This window comes from Rhipicephalus microplus, chromosome X, assembly GCF_043290135.1.
Source record: "Rhipicephalus microplus isolate Deutch F79 chromosome X, USDA_Rmic, whole genome shotgun sequence".
In the NCBI taxonomy this organism is placed as follows: Eukaryota; Metazoa; Arthropoda; class Arachnida; order Ixodida; family Ixodidae; genus Rhipicephalus; species Rhipicephalus microplus.
The window spans coordinates 154,276,822-154,297,991 of record NC_134710.1 but is presented as its reverse complement, the minus strand read 5'-3'; the positions used below and the strand labels follow the sequence as shown (position 1 = coordinate 154,297,991).

The 21,170-nt window shown below is 43.7% G+C and overlaps 1 protein-coding gene across 1 annotated transcript in view; it reads left to right on the top strand.

Annotated features, from left to right (window-relative positions):
• Positions 1-2,649: 2,649 nt before the first annotated feature.
• LOC119176900 (uncharacterized) overlaps positions 2,650-21,170 on the top strand; it is a 29,993-nt gene continuing 11,472 nt past the window's right edge. Inside the window, exons 1-3 of the mRNA XM_075878049.1 lie at positions 2,650-3,626; positions 7,573-7,797; positions 10,112-10,247. Of these exons, the coding sequence (XP_075734164.1) occupies positions 3,145-3,626; positions 7,573-7,797; positions 10,112-10,247 (843 nt within the window). The 5' untranslated portion in view covers positions 2,650-3,144. The remainder of the gene's footprint in view (positions 3,627-7,572; positions 7,798-10,111; positions 10,248-21,170) is intronic.

The window sequence follows — 21,170 nt, the reverse complement described above, 5'->3', positions numbered from 1 at the left end:
TAAGTTAGTATGCTTTCGTCATTATACTGGAGAGGGTGCACTAACGACGGGCACAAAGAGAGCAGAGCACGACACAAGCGCTTCTGTTGTGCTTTCCTCTCTCTGTCCCCGTCGTCAGTGCGTGCTCTCCGGTAACGATGAATTTATTTACTGAACTCTTGCTCAATATGTTCCACGCTTTACGTTTCCTAAGAAATCATTTCGGAAAAGTCGCCTACTGTTCTGGAAGGTACATTTCATGAAACCACAGAAGGAGATCAAGCCTTGACACCCCGCGAAAATCTATATTAATACATTACAGAAAGAAGGTATATATAGCATAAAAACGACAATTCGGTATTCTTAGATTTGCTAAATAGACAAAACAAGATTGTTAGTCACGGAAAATGAGTTCGATCTAGGGGGAGCAGGGCAAACTTACTATGAAATCGTATCGGGATATTATACAAGATACTTGGGTAACATGTATTTAATATACAGATGCAACGTTCTACCGCAATTATTCTATTGCTTTATTTCTAAATTTATGTTAAGACATATCGCAAAATTTGTATTTTTCATTATTTATGTCTCCGTAACGTAGCAGAAAACGCGTATACACACAAAATAGTTACTTGAAGCTTGAACTGAAGCTTGAACTGCGACCAACGGCATTTCAGTTGAACGAAATGTCGGATAGTATCCCTAAGGGTTCGTCATTCTTTCTCAAAGTGGAACTTTGCATTTCGAATCAGTTTATTTGGGTTGATTCAGGTAGGTAACATGATGATTTGTGGGATTTAATGTTCCAAAACCACGATATGATAATGAGAGACACCGTAGTGGAGGGCTCCGGAAATTTCGACCACCTGGGGTTCTTTAACCTGCACCCAAATTTGTAGCACACAAGCTTACAGCATTTTTGCCTCCATCAAAAATGCAGCCGCCGCAGCCGAGATTTGATCCCGCCACCTGCGGGTCAGCAGCCAGGTAGACCACCGCGGCGGGGCAGGTAGGTAATATGACAGCACTGTTAGCTTTAGTAAGTGATGGGCATCTTCTCTCTGCCTTTCGTCCAGCTAGCGGGTTGCAATCTCATAACAAGAACTTTTATAAGACGCTCTGAACGACGACCTGAATATGAGTGTGGTGTTTTACCTTGACCGTGAACGTACTACTGTTTACGGAATACTGGATAACCAGGCAGGTGTACAGCAGCTGCCGCAACAACGCCTGTAGCGACCTCTTTTCTGATGCATCATGTAAACGTATAGAGGACAAAAAACGTTGATGCATTTTCATGTTCTATTTATGTGCAAGCGTAAAAATACGCTAGTGGCGTACTTCCCTACGTGCAATCTTCTAACATTTTTTTTTCTTACGAGAGAACATGTGCAGCCAGTAAACAAAGCATCGCCGGCAACACCCCCAATCACAGGGTTGCTACATATGGCTCTGAATACCTTGTGATTGGATACTTTAAAACATGAAGGAGGCTTAAAAATAGGAAAAAAGTCATATATCTAAATAAAACATATATCTAAGTAAGTGTGTGTGTGTGTGTGTGTGTGTGTGTGTGTGTGTGTGTGTGGGTGTGTGTGTGTGTGTGTGTGTGTGTGTGTATGTGTGTGTGTGTGTGTGTGTGTGTGTGTGTGTGTGTGTGTGTGTGTGTGTGTGTGTGTGTGTGTGTGTGTGTGTGTGTGTGTGTGTGTGTGTGTGTGTGTGTGTGTGTGTGTGTGTGTGTGTGTGTGTGTGTGTGTGTGCATACGTGCGTGCGTGCGTGCGCGCCCACACGCCCTACTTTATGTCTGTGTTTTCGTGCTGTTTGCCACAATGCTTTAGCATTGGCTACCTTGTCGAAAAATTTCCGGATATGATAAGGAACTTTATGTGGTTATTCCTCATGATTGTTCTTTATGAGCATACCGTAGTCTTTATTAAACTGATAATTGTATATTCATCAAGAATGGAGTAATTACAAATCGAACAAAGAATACATGACATTCGAATAACGTGTTCGACGATCTACCATTGAGCTATCACGGCGGCTAATACATGACATTGAGAAAAGTTAAAAGTTGCTGTGGCAGCAGCTACAGCAAACAGGCCTCACAACCGAAAAACACAATCGGCCTCAGCATGTTTATAAAGTATGGTTGCTTAGTAACGATGCTGTCACCTGTTTTCTACTATTCTTTAGCTAAAGATTCAATAAAAATGACAACAACGAAGGTCTTGTTTTGAAGCGCCGTCTGTCTGCACTCTCAGTTCGTAAAATTAATGTTAATATATTGCCCTTCAGCTAGTCTTTGCCACCAGCTATGCTTTGGCTCCTTCTGAAAGCCTTACTTTTTTGTCCTCCTTAGATACAATTTTGTTATTGTTCATCTGTTTAGTTTCAATGATCTTCCTTTGCAAGGAGCGAAAGTAACGTTTGTTCGTTGCTCCTGCGGGCGGTAGATAGCAAATCCGCCATGCTATAATCGTGTCTTTCAGCTTTGCGCTTCGCCCGACTAAGACGGCCGTGAGCTTTCCACTCACGGAAACGCGCGCTGCTGCATCAGAGGGGGCGAGAACCTCCCGCGCTGGAGAGGCGCGAGTCGCCGCTCCCTTTCACAAGCGACTGGTGCAGTCGACCCGTCAGCGCTTGACGTCGTCCTTGCCCGTCGGTTCTTTGCCAAAGCTCCTTTTCGTCTCTCGCTGGTCCTCCCCAATTTGAGTTTTGAGCTGCTCTTGAGACAAAGGCGTTCTGGCGGACAACAACACCTGGGGAGTTCGGGCGAAAATTTTGGCATCCACTGGGTGAGTGAAGCAACCCCTTCATTAGCGCACGGTAATTCACGTAATTATTGGGAGTCTTGTTTCGTTTTTGCTGTTCCTTGCGCGAAAAGACGGATAGATTCATCCTGTTGGTGCCTCATTTTCGGAGTGTTCTTATTCCTGGGGAATCGCGGAGATAATCCACTTTTCGAGGAAGTGCTTTATTTTGTTTTACTTTCATTTCGTGTGATCAGAAGATTAGTCTTTTCGTTTTGTTTTCTTTATTTTTAAAACGTGTTCACGGGATTAGTCGTAAGCCACGGGTAGTGATATCTATAAACAATAAAAAATTCAACTACAGTAGAAATTCCGGGCCGTTGTAGCCATTAGTCGTTTCCCATCGTAATGCACCATCACAAGAAGGCATTAAAAAGAGCCTCCGCTAAAAAGATGCTGGATTATGAAACCAGGTTTGCGGAGCTTCACAGCAAAGCCCTGGCGCTAGGTCTATCTCGAAAGGAGCTGTTCGAACTACCTAGCGTAAAAATCTTACAGCGTGTTGGCTCATCTCCCTCCTTAACACAGCTGCTAAGCCAGGTAGGTGGTTTTATTCGAACCGTGAAGCCGTCTCGCCGGTGCGTGAGGTTTCTGTTGGCGTTACTCGTCGTTGTAGTGACAGTTCAATTTTGGTATTATAGTCTTCACACTCAAAAAGGCTGGGTCTCCTTATTTGTCGAGAGAAACAAACTTGAATCAGAACCATGCATCGTGGACATGCCACCTAAAATTCAGAATGCCATGATGCCTCCTGTCGACTGCACCATCTGCAAGAACCTCAAGAAAGTGTCTAGAAGGTCATCACTGAGCCGATACGACTTCGAAACAGAGCAAGTATTCTACGTATTACAATATTGTGATTTTTATTCAGCTAAAACGTGTAAAAGCCTTCTTACCAGAAACTTTGAGCATGCATGTCATGCATTTTTGTTGGTCTGACATAATATACTACATGCTCTCACGTTAATGCTATGGCCAAGCTGTGTACAAGATTTTAGGAAAATCTCCTTCGAATGTGTACGCGAGCACAAATATACTGCGAAAGTCTATTTACAAAAGTGAGCTTGTTTAGGAATCGCGGAATATATGAGCATACGAGTATATCAGCAAAATATATATAGATTCTAAAGGACTAACTAGTGGCTGGCCTTCAGAACATGATGGGCGTTTATTGTCCTTCCACAAAACTTGTAGTGTGCATGGGCTGATGTCTGTAAACGCAAGGTCGTGCGAGGACTGAATAGTAGTCTTAAGTCCGCTATAAAAATAATTGTGCACTGATTAATGACGTGAAATCTCTAAAGAAAAGAAAGTCACGCATATTATTTTTTGTAAAGAAATATTTGTCAGATTTGCTAAGGTTTTTGCATGAGGAAGTTGCATATAGCTAGCAGAGTTTCTATAAAAAAATACTTGAAAGCAGAGTAGCCAACATTCAACTGTCATTAATAAGCTGTTTTTCGGAGGAAGCTGGGTTATCATTAGCTGTAATTAAGAAGAAAATGTGGGCCTGGGTTGGCCACGTAATGAGGAGAACAGATAATCTATTGTTCATAAGATCGATGGGATGGATGCGAAGACATAAAAATTGGAGCTTAGGAGAGCGAACGGTCAGAAGTAGTGATGAAACTTAAAAGTTCGTTCGCACAAAATCAAGTCTACATGGTCGTCCTAAAATAAAATTATTATTGATAAGCACTGGATAATACCGTCAATTCCTCTTGCGCTGCCACCTGTTTCTTGTATTGGACTTCAACACAGTTACTACAAAGTTCCACTAAATGCAGGCCGTGCTTAAATCAAGTGCGTTGAAGCAGTCTACCACACAAGAATATTATAAAAGCTGGTGCAGTCATATCTAAAGTTTCTACTCTTGCATAGGTCAACATGAAAGCACGTAAGTTGATGTCGACATCACCTAATCTCTCCAAACATTTTTGTGAACCTTTCATACCACCATGCGCGAAACCATGCAATGCAAATCTTTCCTATCCACGCTTCTTAACCCTGCGCTTTGATATAAATATCACGACACCTGCCTGAAAGACGGTTCTTTGAAGACAAGTAACGTACTACAAGGAACTATATGAACAACGTACGCTATATAGACGCACGCTATGCAATGAGGACAAGTGTCGTTCGTTCATGAACGGCGGCTACATGAGACGCCCAACTAAGGTAAGCGTAATTTTTGTCAGCACTGCTGGTGCTATACACTCTGTCACTTCTGGTTTGATTGATATGTGGCGTTTAACGTCCCAAAACCACCATATAATTATGAGAGACGCTGTAGTGGAGGGCTCCGCAAATTTCGACCCCCTGGGGTTCTTTAACGTGCACCCAAATCTGAGCACACGGGGCTGCAACATTTCCGCCTCCATCGGAAATGCAGCCGCCGCAGCCGGGATTCGATCCTCCTGCGACCTGCGGTGTCACTTCTGGTTAGTAGACACATTTGTCAATTAGTAGTTCCCTACTTCTACTTCGAACACGCTTCAAACTCAGAAAACTGTTGCAAACACGTGCGGAAGCATCTTTTACTCCGAGGTTACCGATAAGCTGCTTGGTTTTCTGTGGGAAGTTTTACTCTCAACAAATACACCATAGCACTACGTACCGGGAACGCAGTAAAATATCTTCCATTATTTTCCATTCGTGATTATCTTACATTAATTCGTGACAGAGCCACGATTATAAGAAAAAGTTTTTCTAAAGCAGGTATTACATAGGATATGTCATCCTGACCCTAGTGGGGAATAAAATGTGTGGCTGACAAAGCTATGCTTGGGTTGTCGCCGTCAAGTAAGCGCAAAACATACTGATGGGATCACGAGACTCGCAACTCCATCATGAGCTCCTCCACAATTTTATACGACATGCGGATAATATCCATGCGTTGAACTTAGCCTGTCGAAATCGTACGACATTGAACACTCGTATCTTTTTGTTAAAGGATTTGATCTTACGACGAGTTTCTTACCGGTTTATAAATTTGAGCAGGTCGTATGTGTGTGCGCTCGTAGAAGCATTTTTTGAGTTCTACCAAACTTTAATTTCAATCGTTTCTTTGACGTGTGCGCCATATTATGAGTATTCAACACAATAGGAAAGACAGAGGGAAGGCTAACCTAATCATAGCGTTAACGCCCTCATGGTGATTTTCTGGGCTGAAGTATATTTTATTGAATAATGTCAGGCCAATCAGGTCATTATCGTTTCTTGCTTCAACCATGAGTGTTCTAATTAGTATACGACTTTCGATTGAATAATCCAGACTGCAGTGTACTTAGAAGAGTCTTTGAGCGATGATATCATGAAAAAAGAGACTATAAAAGTCATGTTAAAAGAAAAGCATATCTAAATTTGTTTTCCCGATTGCTTTTTTTTACAATGACAAGCCATGAGCGTTCTCTGAAAATCTGAATTGCTATAGACAGCTGCATATTTTATAAACGGGCGCTGACATTCAAATCAAAATCATGTGCTTTCACAATTGTGCAGTTACCACACTGATGTTTCTCAATCACCCACAAGATATGCGAACATTTCAGCATGCTTTTTGCTATATATATTATATATATATATATATATATATATATATATATATATATATATATATGATACCTACCTAGTGACTAGTGAAGCACGTCTTTTTGCGCAATACTTCTGCAAACTTGTGCACGGATAATCGTACAGGGTGGTCTTCCAGCAGAGTGCGGGTGCCTTCGCGAACTTTGATAATCATTTTCACTGCTTGGTGTTTCTAGAGTGGTTAATAGTATTGCTGAATAACTGAAATAATATATCACGCACTTTACAGCATATTACACCTGAATACGCATATGCACGACTTGATTGTATCTCATACTTCACGGAAACGAAATACCGTTATCTTCGGCACCACTGTTTGCAGTCTGTGACATTGGACATCTTCAAGCATCGTTGAGCACGGGCTTTATCTGTTTCGATGTTCTCCAGTCTCTCTCTTTCGCTTTATAAGAGAAGAAAGTAATCTATTCTAGCACATTTCTTGCAATCGTTAAGTACATATTTTTTGTTAAGTAAATTGCCGAACGCTCGGGCATTATACAGTTTATCCCAAACTGAAGAAGTACCTACGTAACGGGCAAAAACTCATCATAGTCAATTTTATAGAGATGAACGCTCTGATAATGGGAAAGAAAGCTTATTTATAGTTATAAAGATAGGAGCGTGAGCTGGTTGCCGCGGATCTTACATTGCAAACAGCGCCTAGAAACACAAACGAGGAACAAGGTGGCGTTAGCGCTGACTGCAAAGCACACTTTCAGGACGACTAGGGGGTCATGTTTATTATTTACGCTCAGGCGGTGGTTCACAGATAAAAATTAGAGTCGAGGATACACTTATACAACAAGACATTCGATTGGCCCAGCCAAATGATCGGGACACAGTGGGTTTATACGAGTGTTTAGTAACGCAGAAAATCTTGGGTAAGCACCTCCAATATACTGGTCAGTTACTACCAATCAAATCAGAATTGACGCCGCTTCATTTTCAACATTTAGAAGATGAACATAAGACAGTTATTGTTTATATTTATTGTGTTTAGCCAATACTTAAGTGAGCACACGCTGAAAATAGAACGATCACACAGTAACTCCATCGTTCTTAACAAGTGTATGAATTTTATCATTTTTATGTCATAAGGTTCTTTTGTCTTAACGTTGTCGTATCTATAATGTTACACCGTGCAACCATATCCATTACAATTTCGAATTCAATTTCTTGTTGCAGATACGCTTATACCGGGATACCCGTCGTCGTCACCGACGGGGCTTCTAACTGGACTGCTTTACAGACTTTCTCGCTCAGCTTTTTTGAAAACGTGTACCAGAATGCGGCATTCAAAATGTCTAGAAATGCCTGTCAATTCTTTCCTTACAAGACGGAGTTCAGAAGCCTGGAAGAAGTTTTCAGCATGTCTGCTGAGCGGTCACGACTTCCATGGTACATAGGATGGTAAGAAAGACTGCATCGTTTCATGCTTTTCTCAATTCACTTCAACGCGGCTATTTCATTGCCATGATTTCTCCTGAGCTCTTCATGCGTGGAAGGGTGGGGGATCTAAATTTTTACTTTGTAAACTAGAATGTTGCCATAAATCTTATTAATAAACAGCAGTGGAGTCTACAAATACTCTGCGCGCACAATTACGTGCTATATTCGAGGTCTTAGAGCTTATCAAACCAAGTGAAACATTAACTCATATCTTCGGAGCGTCGATTTCCGAAGAAAATACAAAATTTTGATAATGACGACAGAAGACACCATGCTTGTCATTATACGTTATATTGACCTGACTAAAAATGTAGGTATTTTAATTAGTACTGTATTCGTTCGCATTATGTTCAAAGTATTTCAGAACGACTGCGGAAAGTACTGGGTATACTGTAACGCATTAAGACGCACGCTCGAGTTCACAAATGAACGCTTTCAGTTGTTCTGGGGGGTTTCAATGCCAAAAACTTTTGATGCCTCATCAAATGCGAAAATTGACAAACAACGTCCTGCGGCGTCGGTGACAAGTACTAATGATGCAAAAAGTCATGAGATGACATCACTATATAGCGCCATTATTACTTCACATATCAGCAAAATTTGTAGTGTTACTGTTAAAAATTAAAGACGAAGACGGTCTCACACCGCACGCCTACAGTATTAAATAGGTATAAAGTGTGACGTTGAAGGTAGTGGAAGAAGGCAGCCATGCCGTTAGTCTGTTCTTTGTGTGTTCTTGTGACGTTATTATGACGTCACTGTGTGATGTAACATGGCGATGTTTTTGCATGACATTGTAGCGTGGTTAAAGACGTGCGAAACCGGGTGACGTGTCTACGGTCCTAGGGACAGTGGAAAAGCACGTTAGGAGCACACAGCTTTCGTAAGGTGGCTGGCCGGGCAAGGTCACTGTGATCGACTAAGATGAAAGCGAACATGGCTTCAGCCTTGCAGTCGTATTATGCTGTTATTTTTACCATTCGTGTTGGTGTGCAAACAAAACTTACCCAAATCCAAACTTTATTTGCAAGTTATATTCAGAAAGAGAGGTTCAAATCAATTTGCGAGAAGTGTGAACGCATCATTACTGTGGACCATATGCTTCGGCACTGTCCTGCGGCTTTCAGAGAATGCGACAAAGAAAGGAACTGGAAGCGAAAATTCCTTTACAATCGATCTCTTTCAGATCAAATACAGGCCGTCCAGAAGGCCCACGATACGGTAGTAAGGTAAACCTTACTTTCCCAACTTGGGAGTCTTCTGCGTCAATGTAAGCGTTGATCTTCAGGACCTGTAAAAGTTTACCATACCAAACTATCCCATATTCATGTTGGTGCCAAGTGCACTAGATTTCGCTACTCATGAGATATAAAACGTTTTCGGTGTAATAAAGTCAGATACAAATATCCAAAATGCCAGCGTCAATTTAGCTGTACACGTGAGAGAACTGCATTAGCATTAGCACAGGTTTAATTCAGCAACTACCACACCACAGTGGTACCACAGACTACCACACTGGTACAGTGATTGGCTGGCACCACGATGGTTAACGTACTTGCATGCATGCGGGGCATCCTTAAAGGTGGTTTGTTCCGCAGGATCATATGCGGCTGTGATAGTCGTTAGGCGTCGGGTTGCAGTAATATGGGCTCGCAGTAAAAATCCGGTGTTACGAATTTTTCATTACAAATGCCACTTTTGTGACAAGGCTCTTTCCCTCTTTCGTCGACCTTTCCTTCTATTCACCCCATTCGAAGCAACCTACACGCCACCGGCTTCAGATTGAATAAACTGTCAATTTATTTAGACTTGATGACCCTACTTGTGCCGCAATAAGTATTGAATAAAAATATTCCCAACTCTATGCGAGAAGCACTTTGCGTCTGGTGTGTCCGATGAGCGTTCAATGAAAGTTTTACTGTTGTCATACTCCTGAAGTTTTCACACACACAGATAACACAGTTTAAGCTCTCATAAACATTGTCAAGCTTTATGTACCGGGCGTCTTTAGAGCTCCCGAGTGTATGGGAGAATTTTTAAAAATAACTAGGTAAATATTACGACAACAGATATGTTTGTCCTATTTCGTCGTGTTCTGTTTAGCCTACACAAATCCCACAAGCCGACAATAAAAATTATTTCAGAATTTGAAACAAGTTGGTGGTAGGTTACGAGTCAGTTTCTACAGTTTACTGCGGAGTAGTACATTCGCTAGTAAAAGATGTACATGCGCTTTGCTCATTTGCTAGTCAAAACATTCTCCGTCATCTTTCAGGAGCAATTGCAACCCTAGTGTGGCAAATGTTCTGAGAAAGCATTACCAGACACCGTACTTTCTGCCAGCATATTCGGAGGGCTCTACGCTCGACTGGATTTTCATGGGAAGCCCAGGTTATGGTGCTCATTTGCACGTGAGTACAATACATATCTTCCGTTTGGAGCATTCAAATCACTGCACTATGTTTCGTTTTAGTTGAAGTAAAGTATTTATTCTTTCTAAATTGATAAGGCAGCTACGATCTCGTGTAACGTAGTAGTACTTGCTAAAAGGAGGTCGTAGTAGGACTAATAATATTAGCAGTAAGTAGTTATTGTCTGATAATTTAGTGCATCATCGAATGTTACTTGATTGATTGATTTGGTGAGTTTAACGTCCCAAAACCACCATATAATTATGAGAGATGCCGTAGTGGCGGGCTCCGGAAATTTCGACCACCTGAGGTTCTTTAACGTGCACCCAAATCTGAGCACACGGGCCTACAGCATTTTAGCATCCATCGAAAATGCAGCCACCGCAGCCGGAATTCGATGCCGTGACCTGCGGGTCAGTAGCCGAGTACCTTAGCCACTAGACCAATGTGGCGGGGCAATGTTACTTGATTGCTGGCAGGTTTCTTGGACTGTCATGCACATAATATCATACAAAAAGAAAACTCAACCAGCTCCGCTTCATGGACACCGACGAAATAACAAAGCTGGTTACCTTCTTGGTCAGGCTTACGCATTTTTATGTTCTGCGAGTCTTTTAGATATGCCGTGTCACCACTCTTCATTAAACACTCTTTGATAATCATTCAGGTGACAGTATAGTTTTAAAACGTTTTTGATTACGCTACTCTCCCAACACCGTCTTACAGAGAAGCCCTCGCTTAAGATGCTCCTATGTATTCTATCACTGCCCTTTAATAAATACTGTTATATTTTAGTGGAGGCTGTGTATAGTGGGATTGACCCACTTTCTTCGGCATATACGCTTTTACGATTACAATAGTTTTTTTAGAAGCTGCACATTATTTCTGTGACATATACGCGTTTGTTCGGCTAACTGTTTATTTGATTTTTTAGTGGACCAATATTGACTAGTGGGATTTACCCTATGTATGTGGTGCATACCCGTTCATGATGCTCACAAGCCTTACCACGGATTCTGGACATGAAATTCTCCACAAAGAACAGCATCGCTGTTAAAAACTACGTTACTGAAAGAACGGCTTGTACATACTGTTTACGATACAGTGAAAAAACAGCTGGAGATTTTTTTCAATAACTATATTTTATTGCTGAATTCTCGCGTATTGGTTGCCATGATAAAGGTTTCAATTATGTGGATCTCAATTAGTTAGGAGTTATTACCATTTATATGTCCTTAAGTGGCATGTAGCTGGTGCCTTCGTTACTCTACTAATTGTTGCTAATTTTCTAGGTCATAAGAAAACACAACAATATATGAAAAAATACGTCACTAGACTGCAGTGGCATCACCAAGCAGTAGCGCACTCAAATAATCTCATTGAAAGCACGTACTTTGCCTGTCTGCTGAAAGATGGAGGACAGATTGTGTTAAAAAAACTAGCCACCCTGTTTACGAGAAGTCTCCTGGCGGGAAGAGTACCAGAGTCTTGGAAGAACGCTAACATCATCTTAATACACAAGAAAGGAGATGACAAGGACTTGAAGAAACAGGCCGATCAGCTTGCTCTCTGTAGTATACAAGCTATTTACAAAGGTAATTGCTAACAGAGTAAAGAAAACATTAGAATTCAATCAACCAAAGGAACAAGCAGGATTTCGAACAGGCAACTCAACAATCGACCACATTCATACTATCAATCAGGCAATAGAGAAATGCTCCGAATATAACCAACCATTATACCTATAGCCTTCATAGATTACGAGAAGGCGTTTGATTCTGTAAAAATATCAGCCATCATACACACACTGCGAAATCAGGGCGTCGATGAAATATATATAAATATCCTGGAAAAAATCTACAGGGGATCAACTGCTACCATATTGCTTTATAAAGAAAGCAACATATTACCAATCAAGAAGGGTGTAAGGCAGGGGGACACAGTCTCCCCAATGCTATTTACCGCGTGCTTACAGGAGGTTTTCAGAAGCCTGGAATGGCAAGAGTTGGGGATAAGAGTTAATGGAGAGAACCTTAGTAACCTGCGCTTCGCCGATGACATCACATTGCTGAGTAACTCAGGGGACGAATTGCAACTCATGATTACGGAGTTAGACAAGGAGAGCAGAAAGGTGGGTCTTAAAATTAATCTGCAGAAAACGAAAGTAATGTACAACAATCTCGGAAAAGAGCAGCGCTTCGAGATAGGTAATAGTGCACTTGATGTTGTAAAAGACTATGTCTACTTAGGGCAGGTAATAACCGCGGAGCCAAACCACGAGATTGAAGTAACTAAAAGAATAAGAATGGGGTGGAGCACATTTGGCAAGCACTCTCAAATTATGACAGGTAGATTGCCACTATCCCTCAAGAGGAAGGTATATACCAGCTGTATCTTCCCGGTAGTTAGCTACGGAGCAGAAACCTGGAGACTTATAAAGAGGGTTCAGCTTAAATTGAGGACGACGCAGCGAGCAATGGAAAAAAATGGTCGGTGTAACCTTAAGAGACAAGAAGAGAGCAGAGTGGATTAGGGAACAAACGGTGGTTAAGGATATCATAGATGAAATCAAGAAGAGGAAATGGGCATGGGCCGGGCATGTAGCGCGTAGACAGGATAACCACTGGTCATTAAGAATAACTGACTGTATTCCCAGAGAAGGCAAGCGGGTTAGGGGGACACAGAAGGTTAGGTGAGCAGATGAGATTAAGAAGTTTGCGGGTATAAATTGGCAGCAGCAAGCACAGAACTGGGTTAACTGGCGGAACATGGGAGAGGCCTTTGTCCTGCAGTGGACGTAGTCAGGCTGATGATGATGGTGATGATGATGATGATGACTTTGCCTGTCATACGTAACCAGGAAGCGTGTCACCTAGATATACTCCCATAAAAGGTTCTCGGATTTCACCCTTAAAAGTGTCTTTTTTTACTAACTCAGTGTGTCAAACCCCTTCAAAATGGAGTTTAGCGAAATTTTGCACCTATAGGCTTTGATTTAAATGAACATTGTAAACACCGCACGTTTTCCTAACACCAATGTTACCTAAAGTTAGTCATTTAGTGAGTGTCTAACAAAGAAATGAGCCCTTGATGCATTTTCATTTTTCTGTGAGCATTCAGGCTTTCGCCAGCATGAGCTAAAGAAAGTGAGTGAGTGAAATAACTTTATTAGGTCTACAATATACGCGAGTTAATTCAGCGTCACCTAGCTAGGCCCACTTGGAGACGGTCAGGTTAAACCTGATCATTTTCACGTGGGCCCTCGGGACGGCCAGGATTCGACAGGATTGACGCTTTAATCAGCTTATTCATTTCCTCTTGTCGAAAAGGGGGACCTGCAAAAGCGAACCCCCCCCCCCCCCCCCGACGTGCTTGAAGTCCGCATAACCACCGCACAAGGGGCGATTCGGGCTTGAGAACCATTCGGGGTGTATTGTGTGCATTGCCATAGGACTCAGTAGCATTTTTTTTTAGGGGCGAAGCTCCTTATAGCCTAACCTTGTCACTAGTCAAGCGTAACCTAGAGAAGAAGAAACCACAAACAAAATGAAGCGAAAGAAATGAATGGCCACTTGGTCCCATTTTCTACATGGCGTTACCCTGCCGCTACTCTCCAATTGGCTGCTGCGAGTGCCTCTTTCAGTCTCCTGGATAGTCGCCGTACGTGGCGGATCGTTGGTGGAGCATGGACGGAGCAGAACGGTGGGCGCGTTGAAGACGCTTGCGCTCGGCTACCTTAGACGCTGCGCCGTGCTCCCTAACGGGCTGCAGAAATTAAGCGTCTTTTCTTTCCTCTAATCACTACCACCACCACCTCGGCTCGCGTCTCACCGACGTCCCACACGCCGTCTGCACAGTGCGCGAACGAGTGCCTTTGTCAGTCTCCTGGATAGTCGCCGTACGTGGCGGATCTTTAGTGGAGCATGGACGGAGCATAGCGGCGGGTGCGTTGAAGACGTTTGCGCTCGGTTTCCTTGGGTTGTGTCTCGTCAGTGTCATTCACGCGCCGTCTGCATTCTCGAACGTGATCGGACGCATGGACGGATGAATGGACGGACGCTTTGCCCCACTCATCATCTTTCACTCCATGGAAATGCTGTGAATTTTTTAGATCGTAGTTCTGTTTAGTCAGCAAGATACCCGATTTCTTAATTTAGAAATAGTAGGCATGCTTCTTTATGTTGTTGTTTTTCTAGCGTATACAGAAACAGCACCAACAGCATTTCTCGCACATAAAGTGATTCGTTCCTCTTAACTTTACCTCACTCTAAACACCCATATCTTCCCATTCATAGCGCTATCACAAGTTTTTACATTGTGATGATCAAGAGACATTCTTATTTGGGTTTTTTTTTTCATTTTCAAATATTGCCAGCTCTTCGTCACGGTCTCCTTTCGCGGCCTAATTTTTAATATCTTGAAGCCCTTCTTGGGGCTCACCAGCGTAGTCATCGTTCGCTTCATGAACTCTACCTCATCACCGTTAGGCGCATCGTAGGCCTCAGCTCCCCACACTTCACGTCCTTCAACGTCGTCTTTAATCACCGTGCACCTTTCTTGTTAGCAGCGAAACAGCCTGTGGTGACTGTCTCTTCATTCTGTGTGAGCACACTGTTACGAAGCGCGCCTCCACACGACGTTACGAAGGGCGCCACGAAATCTCACCGCTGCTCTCACTGCTACGAAAGACGGCGACGCCAACACAGTCCCGAAGGCGCCACTGCTTCGAACTCCGCCGGGAAGGTCACCAGCCGTTTGGTAGCGTAGGTTTCTCAGCTCGCGACTGCTTCTGCGCACAGCTGATAGACGAGCGGACGAGACGACGGTCAGTTAAACAAGGTTTATGCACAGCATATATACAGAGGCGTTACAAATTCGGCACTGAGGCCGACAGCTTAAGACTCGAAGAGCCGCGCTCTCTTCTCTGACACATAGGTCTACTGCTCGCGACGCGACGCCGGGATTTTTTTTATATGCACCAGGAGCATTCTTTGAGTAACCAAATGTCCAACCAGAAGCGCCGCTGGCCTTGAGGTCAGAATCTTCCGATGGGGTCGCCGCTGGGCCGCGTCATTCTCATCGAATCCAGAGCCACTGCGCGTGGTTGCAGCAAAGGACGAGTCGCCACGCATCGCGTAAGACTCGCCAGACAGGAAGGCGCCTATTGCTGCAACGGGCTCGCTGTGCGTGCGCGACAGAAAGGCACCGCCGCGTGATGACGCCGTTGAGTTGTTCGCGTCAGGCGGGCTTGCGTGCTGGCCTTGACACAGATTGCCTTTTTCAGATACATGGACGTTTGGTGTGGACTCGCAGGCATAACAGCACTCCCTTGACCAAGAGGGAGCGCTGGGGCTTAACCACAGCCTTGTCCACCGCTCGTGTTTGGTATCATGCTTCCAGTCCCCCTTATTTTTCTTAGAGCTGCGCTCGTCTTCTCCAGACGCTCCATCACATGAAGCAGCTTCCTACATGCCATTTACGCAGTGTTATGACTGTCATCTATATTGGAGTCTTCCGGAGTTTGTGAACCGGACGAAAATATTTTGACGCATTCGAAGCAAGGATGGGCCATCCAGATGGGCTGATTTCTTCTCAGCAAAACGTGAACAGGGGGTTCGAGGACCGGTTCGGCGCTAAGAAAACGCACAAGCAAGGAAAGGTCATTGTGAACTCGATTCTATGCAAGGCTTTGCAGGCAAACAAAGAGGCAGCTGGGCCATTTTCAAAGTCACCGTGGATCTGAAGAGACCTGTACCAGCGTGGTGTTTTCAGTTTACGCTAAAAGCTAAAACCCAAACTGGTTGTGGCTGCACCTTGCGAAGAGAATTGAAGTCCAGAAAATTCTCAGCTAAGCCGCACCTTGTAGCAAACAACGAGGGATTGAATGTGCTGTTGATGGAAAGGAAAAAGGCACTATCTCCTGCAGCCCTTGCGGGTGCACGCCTCAGCGCCTCGACGACGAGGGATCAGTCGACCACTCTTCCTTCCCCCTTTCTCCACAGGATTGTCTAAATGGAGTCGCATGTTTTGACGAGAAGCTCTCAGGCCACTACATTGTCTTACCCGAATGCAGTCAGACATGTTTGGCACGTGTACCGGGAGCCAGTTTTTCGAACCTCCTCCAACTGCCAGAAAAGTTCTTGGAAACCAAGGTCATCTAAGATCATCGGATGAGCGCGCAATCTTGGTGACGTGTGCAAAACGTCGGTGCAGTGCGTTTGCGACCACATTTGGGCAACGTGTAGACTGTTCCCTCTCCACGTGCATTGTGTGGTGTCTTTCCCCGCCTTCGTGGGTGGAACAACTAGACCATGTATTGAGCATCGTATTGGCTGAAGCCGCGAACCATGCGCCTAGGGTTAGCAAGGCGGCGCTATAAGCGGAAGATCGTTTTGTATATTTTGAGTTGTCTTGTACAGTTCGAGTTCTTGAGTCTAACTTGATCACTCTATCGCCTCCTTTCAAATTTTCAGTTACTAACCATGTAAATAAAATGTCGTTCTTACGAGCGCTCATCTGAATTGTTAGACGATGCGTCCTAGGACGGGGGCCCGCTACCAGAATGAGACCCGCAGGACCCGGAGTCGCAACAGCAGGCGTGTTTATCCAAGCGGCGTTGTCCTGCTCCGGGCTTAGCCCTTGCTGCCTGCAAACGTACCAACTTCCACATTGGGTACCAGTTTGTAGCGCCATTTACCGGGCTCCTTCCTGCGAAGCAGAACATTATCAGGCTGCGGATAGTCCAGGAGTTCACTCACCTAAAGTATTTTTGCGCCGTGCTAAAAGCTGAACCACGTGGTGGGAACTCCCTATACACCCCATGTATTCGCTCTCGGCCGTAGCAGCGCCACTTTTACCACTAGCAGTTGCCGGGCATCCGCCTAGCAATAAATCACGAACAAAAAATTTCTTTCATGAAGTCACTGGTGACTTCCTGAATAGAAGGAAAGGACAAAAAATGAATAGGACGAGGGTTGCCGTGGAAGGTCTTTTTTCCCACTTCGGATGAAAGCGGAATGCGCTCGTGCCTTTTTTCAGGTCCGCTGGCCGCTTGGGCGATGCAGACATTTGTGAATTTTTTTCGTTAATTGTTTTTTTTTTATTTTGTTCGTGTTTTAAGAAGAGGCGAAAGTTAAGCTAACTGATTTCTCAATAAGACTAAACTCGATCGGCACTAATAAAATGAACTTTTTATTGCACGTTATGTATAAAGAAACAGACATTCACGTAGTGTGAAAGTGTCAGGCTATAAAATCAACTTCAACTTACAACTGCCATACGGACATACTGAGCAAACTATTAATCCAGCTTAATCAAACCAATGCGAAAATTATCAACAATCACGAGTAGGACACGTCGTATTTGACTCAATCACGTTTGTAATGATGGTGCGCATAGGTTTCTTACCGAACTTGAGTATACCAAACGAAACTAAATTCAGAGAAGCTTGAAGCAATCAGAAGATTTGTTTAGAAAGAACGTCACTATAAACAGTGTTTCGGTAACTTGACTTCTCTTAGTCAATCAACAGCGTTGTCTTGATGAAGAGAAGTTCACTTGTCAGAACGTTGGCTCCATTACATTCTCTGTAATATATTTTAGAAACATTTAGTCCATCACGTGTACTTTAGAGACAGTATTACAAGTAAAGACTCAGAAATTTTCAAACCATAGCTACAAGGGTTCTATGAGCAAGAAGCAGCCTATAATTACTTGACATCATTTGAACTACACACCAAATGTAAAAGAAACAAAAACTATGTAGCCGGGCCAAATGGAAATCAAGCCTTGCAACAAAAGAATTTTTCTTGGTTGCCGTCTTCACCAATTAGTCAAGTGACACTGCACTTCTGTTAGTGCAATCAAGCTTTCAGAGACCTTGGTTTACTCATACGTACAGTACACAGCACAAGTATGCAGACCACAGCATCGTGTGCCCGAAGGCATCGACGCGCAATCTAGTAGCGAGACGCCTACTGCGGTGCGCATGCGCGTCCCGTCATGTCGGTTGGCCTCTCATGTCCCTCTCTTCGACGTGCTCGTAGCCAAAACGACAACTGGGTGTCACTGCCTTTATTCCATCAAATGTGTGCGTTCTTTTCTCTTTTTTTACGCAGTGGCTCTGACGGCGCCAGTTTCAGTGCCGGCCTCATGTCGTTAATTATACCGGTTGATTAGCATAACTAAGCGTAGCCAGCCTCGCACAACCTCATGAAACCAAGCATACAAAATTAAGTTTTCGCATCTCAGCTTGCCTTTGTTGCGCAAGATCAAGTTGAACTTAAATGAGCCTAGCTATGATGAGACAAGCGCCAATAAATATGAATACATAGTGAAAATTAGTGGTAGGGCTAATTAGACGTAATTTAGCCTAATGAGACTGAATTCGGTGATTGGTGATTAGTATATTCCTCAGTATTGATTCTCTGAGCGTATGAAAGCTGAATTTCAATTACTTTATGTTTTATGAGAACTTGCTGAATCACCCCTAATTATATTGAGAGCAGTTCTATGCTGCCATGATAAACTATGCTTAGTCAGTTTTTCTATGCTTACTTTGGCGCTGCCTCATTAGCTTAGTTATGTATAATTAGCCTATTTATGCCACGCGAAACTGTAGTATCTTGTGTGATCGGATATAGGAATAATCATTCTACCATATCTAGTACGCATCTTAACTAACACTAAGCTAACATAAATGAGCTTAATTGACCTAGTCTCAGTAAGGGGTAATTAGTATCTTCCAGGGTTTGTCGCCCCTAGGCTTACGGGAAAGTCTTGGATTAATTGGCCGCGATAAAGTTTCCCTTGTTTGGGTAAATTTTGTTCCGCTATACTAAATGATAACATGATCAACTATGTTTAATTAAACTTGGCCGTACGTGTACTTTTCTTGTCCCATCTGGGCGCATTGAAGCTTTACTACACTTAACTTAAAATCAGCAAGTTTAAGTGGGTTTAAATAAACTTACTAGCGCTCAAATTTATTGCGTGGTACCACGCTGACCTAAAGGCTAGATTAGATTCGGCTATACTTACAATCACTCAACTAGGCTCATTTTAGTTCAACTTCGCCTAACGCGACAAAGGCAAGCTGAGCTGCAGAAAACTTAATTTTGTGTGATTGGCTTCATCAGAATTTTAGAGGCTGGCTACGATTAGTTATGATAATCGACCCGCATAAATAACTACGCAAGTCTGGCGCTGGAACCGGCGCCATCGCAGCTGCTATACGTACAAAAAAAAATAAATTGCAAAAACTTGATGGAGCAAGGACAGTGACATCCAGGTGTCGTTTGGGCTACGAGCACGTCGGAGAGAGCGACGTGAGGGGACAACTGATACGACAAGACGCGCATGTGCACCACAGCATGCGTCTCGTCTCTAGATAGCTCGTCGATGCCTTTAACCACGTGATCCTGTGGTCAGCACACTTATGCTCACTCCTGTATGCATGCAAAATCAATACCTGTTCAGATAATAGGTCCCGATTCTTGTGCTCACTCGTCGCCTTTAGGAAACCCTTTAGAACCTTCGCGGAACTAGAAATCCCCGGGTCAGCACACCATGCGTTGCCCGATTAAGCCATGTTCGACGAATGCGTGGTTGACTTGTTAGGCGTAGCTCACGGTGGCTTGTGTTTTCTGCGCGCCACAAATTGCTGTCTTTATCTGCCCTGTTGTTGACACGCCGACCGAGCGAAATAACTGAGCGTGATCCAACTTCTAATATCACTGAGTGAGGGGCGAGTAGGAGTGGAGGCAAGCGCTACGAACGCGCGTCAATCACTTCCCGTGCTTCGCCTGATTTAAAACTCACAAAATAAAGAATAAGAAAAGACTTAGAAACAAAAAAAGTTCTTCACAGAGTTATCAGTTTTTTGCAAAAACTTGCAAAAAGCCAATAAATGTGAACACTTATACCAGCCTCACTCCGTTCAACCGGATTTAGGATGCCCAGCAACCGCTACGAGTGTGCGTGTTCCTTGACACTGAAACTAGCAATAATTTTTGGATTCTGGCTAAGCCATGACTATTTTCGAGGGGACAGGTGCTCCGTTTTTTCCCCTAATTACTGAAACAAGTGTTCATCGGGATATACAACTGAAACAGCATCTTGTATACCTTTCTGGGATTTTTTGTGCTCTAATGCCACAGGGCACCAGCACATCAATTGATTGATTTGTGGGGTTTAACGTCCCAAAACCACCATTTGATTATGAGAGACGCCGTAGTGGAGAGCTCCGGAAATTTTGACCACCTGGGGTTCTTTAACGTGCACCCAAATCTGAGTACACGGGCCTACAACATTTCCGCCTCCATCGGAAATGCAGCCGCCGCAGCCGAGAATCGAACCCGCGACCTGCGGGTCAGCAGCCGAGTACCTTAGCCACTAGACCACCGCGGCGGGGCCACCAGCACATCAAGACGTGGCTGAAGCGCACTAGCACGTCAATAAACTGGTTATGTAAGGCGAGTAACATTCCAGTATGAAAGAGCACGACAGAAACATCGATAACAAAATTCGTATTCCACGTAAAAACTGCCGCTATTGAACACATATCTACGGCAGAACATACACGGGATATCATGTGCTGACATAACCGTGGTCACCATTTTTAAGTGACCGAGAGAAGCCACCCCGGTGACTTCATGTTCGATCTCTATTGTGATAAGTACTGAGCCAGGGGGCGGAAGCTCTCTAAATCTCACATGTATTTGCTCTCGCATGCTGATACTCAACGCCAGCGGCGCTTTCCCCACTGGCGGCTGCCGAATAGAGAATATTGTAACGGATATAACAACCTCACAACCGGGACGTCCTATTTACAAGGTTTAATAAGGGCGAACTTGTGCCCAAAGCCAAAAGAACTACACAGTAGCTGGGAGAAAGCAGCGAACGCTCGTCGTCCTCTTCTTCTTC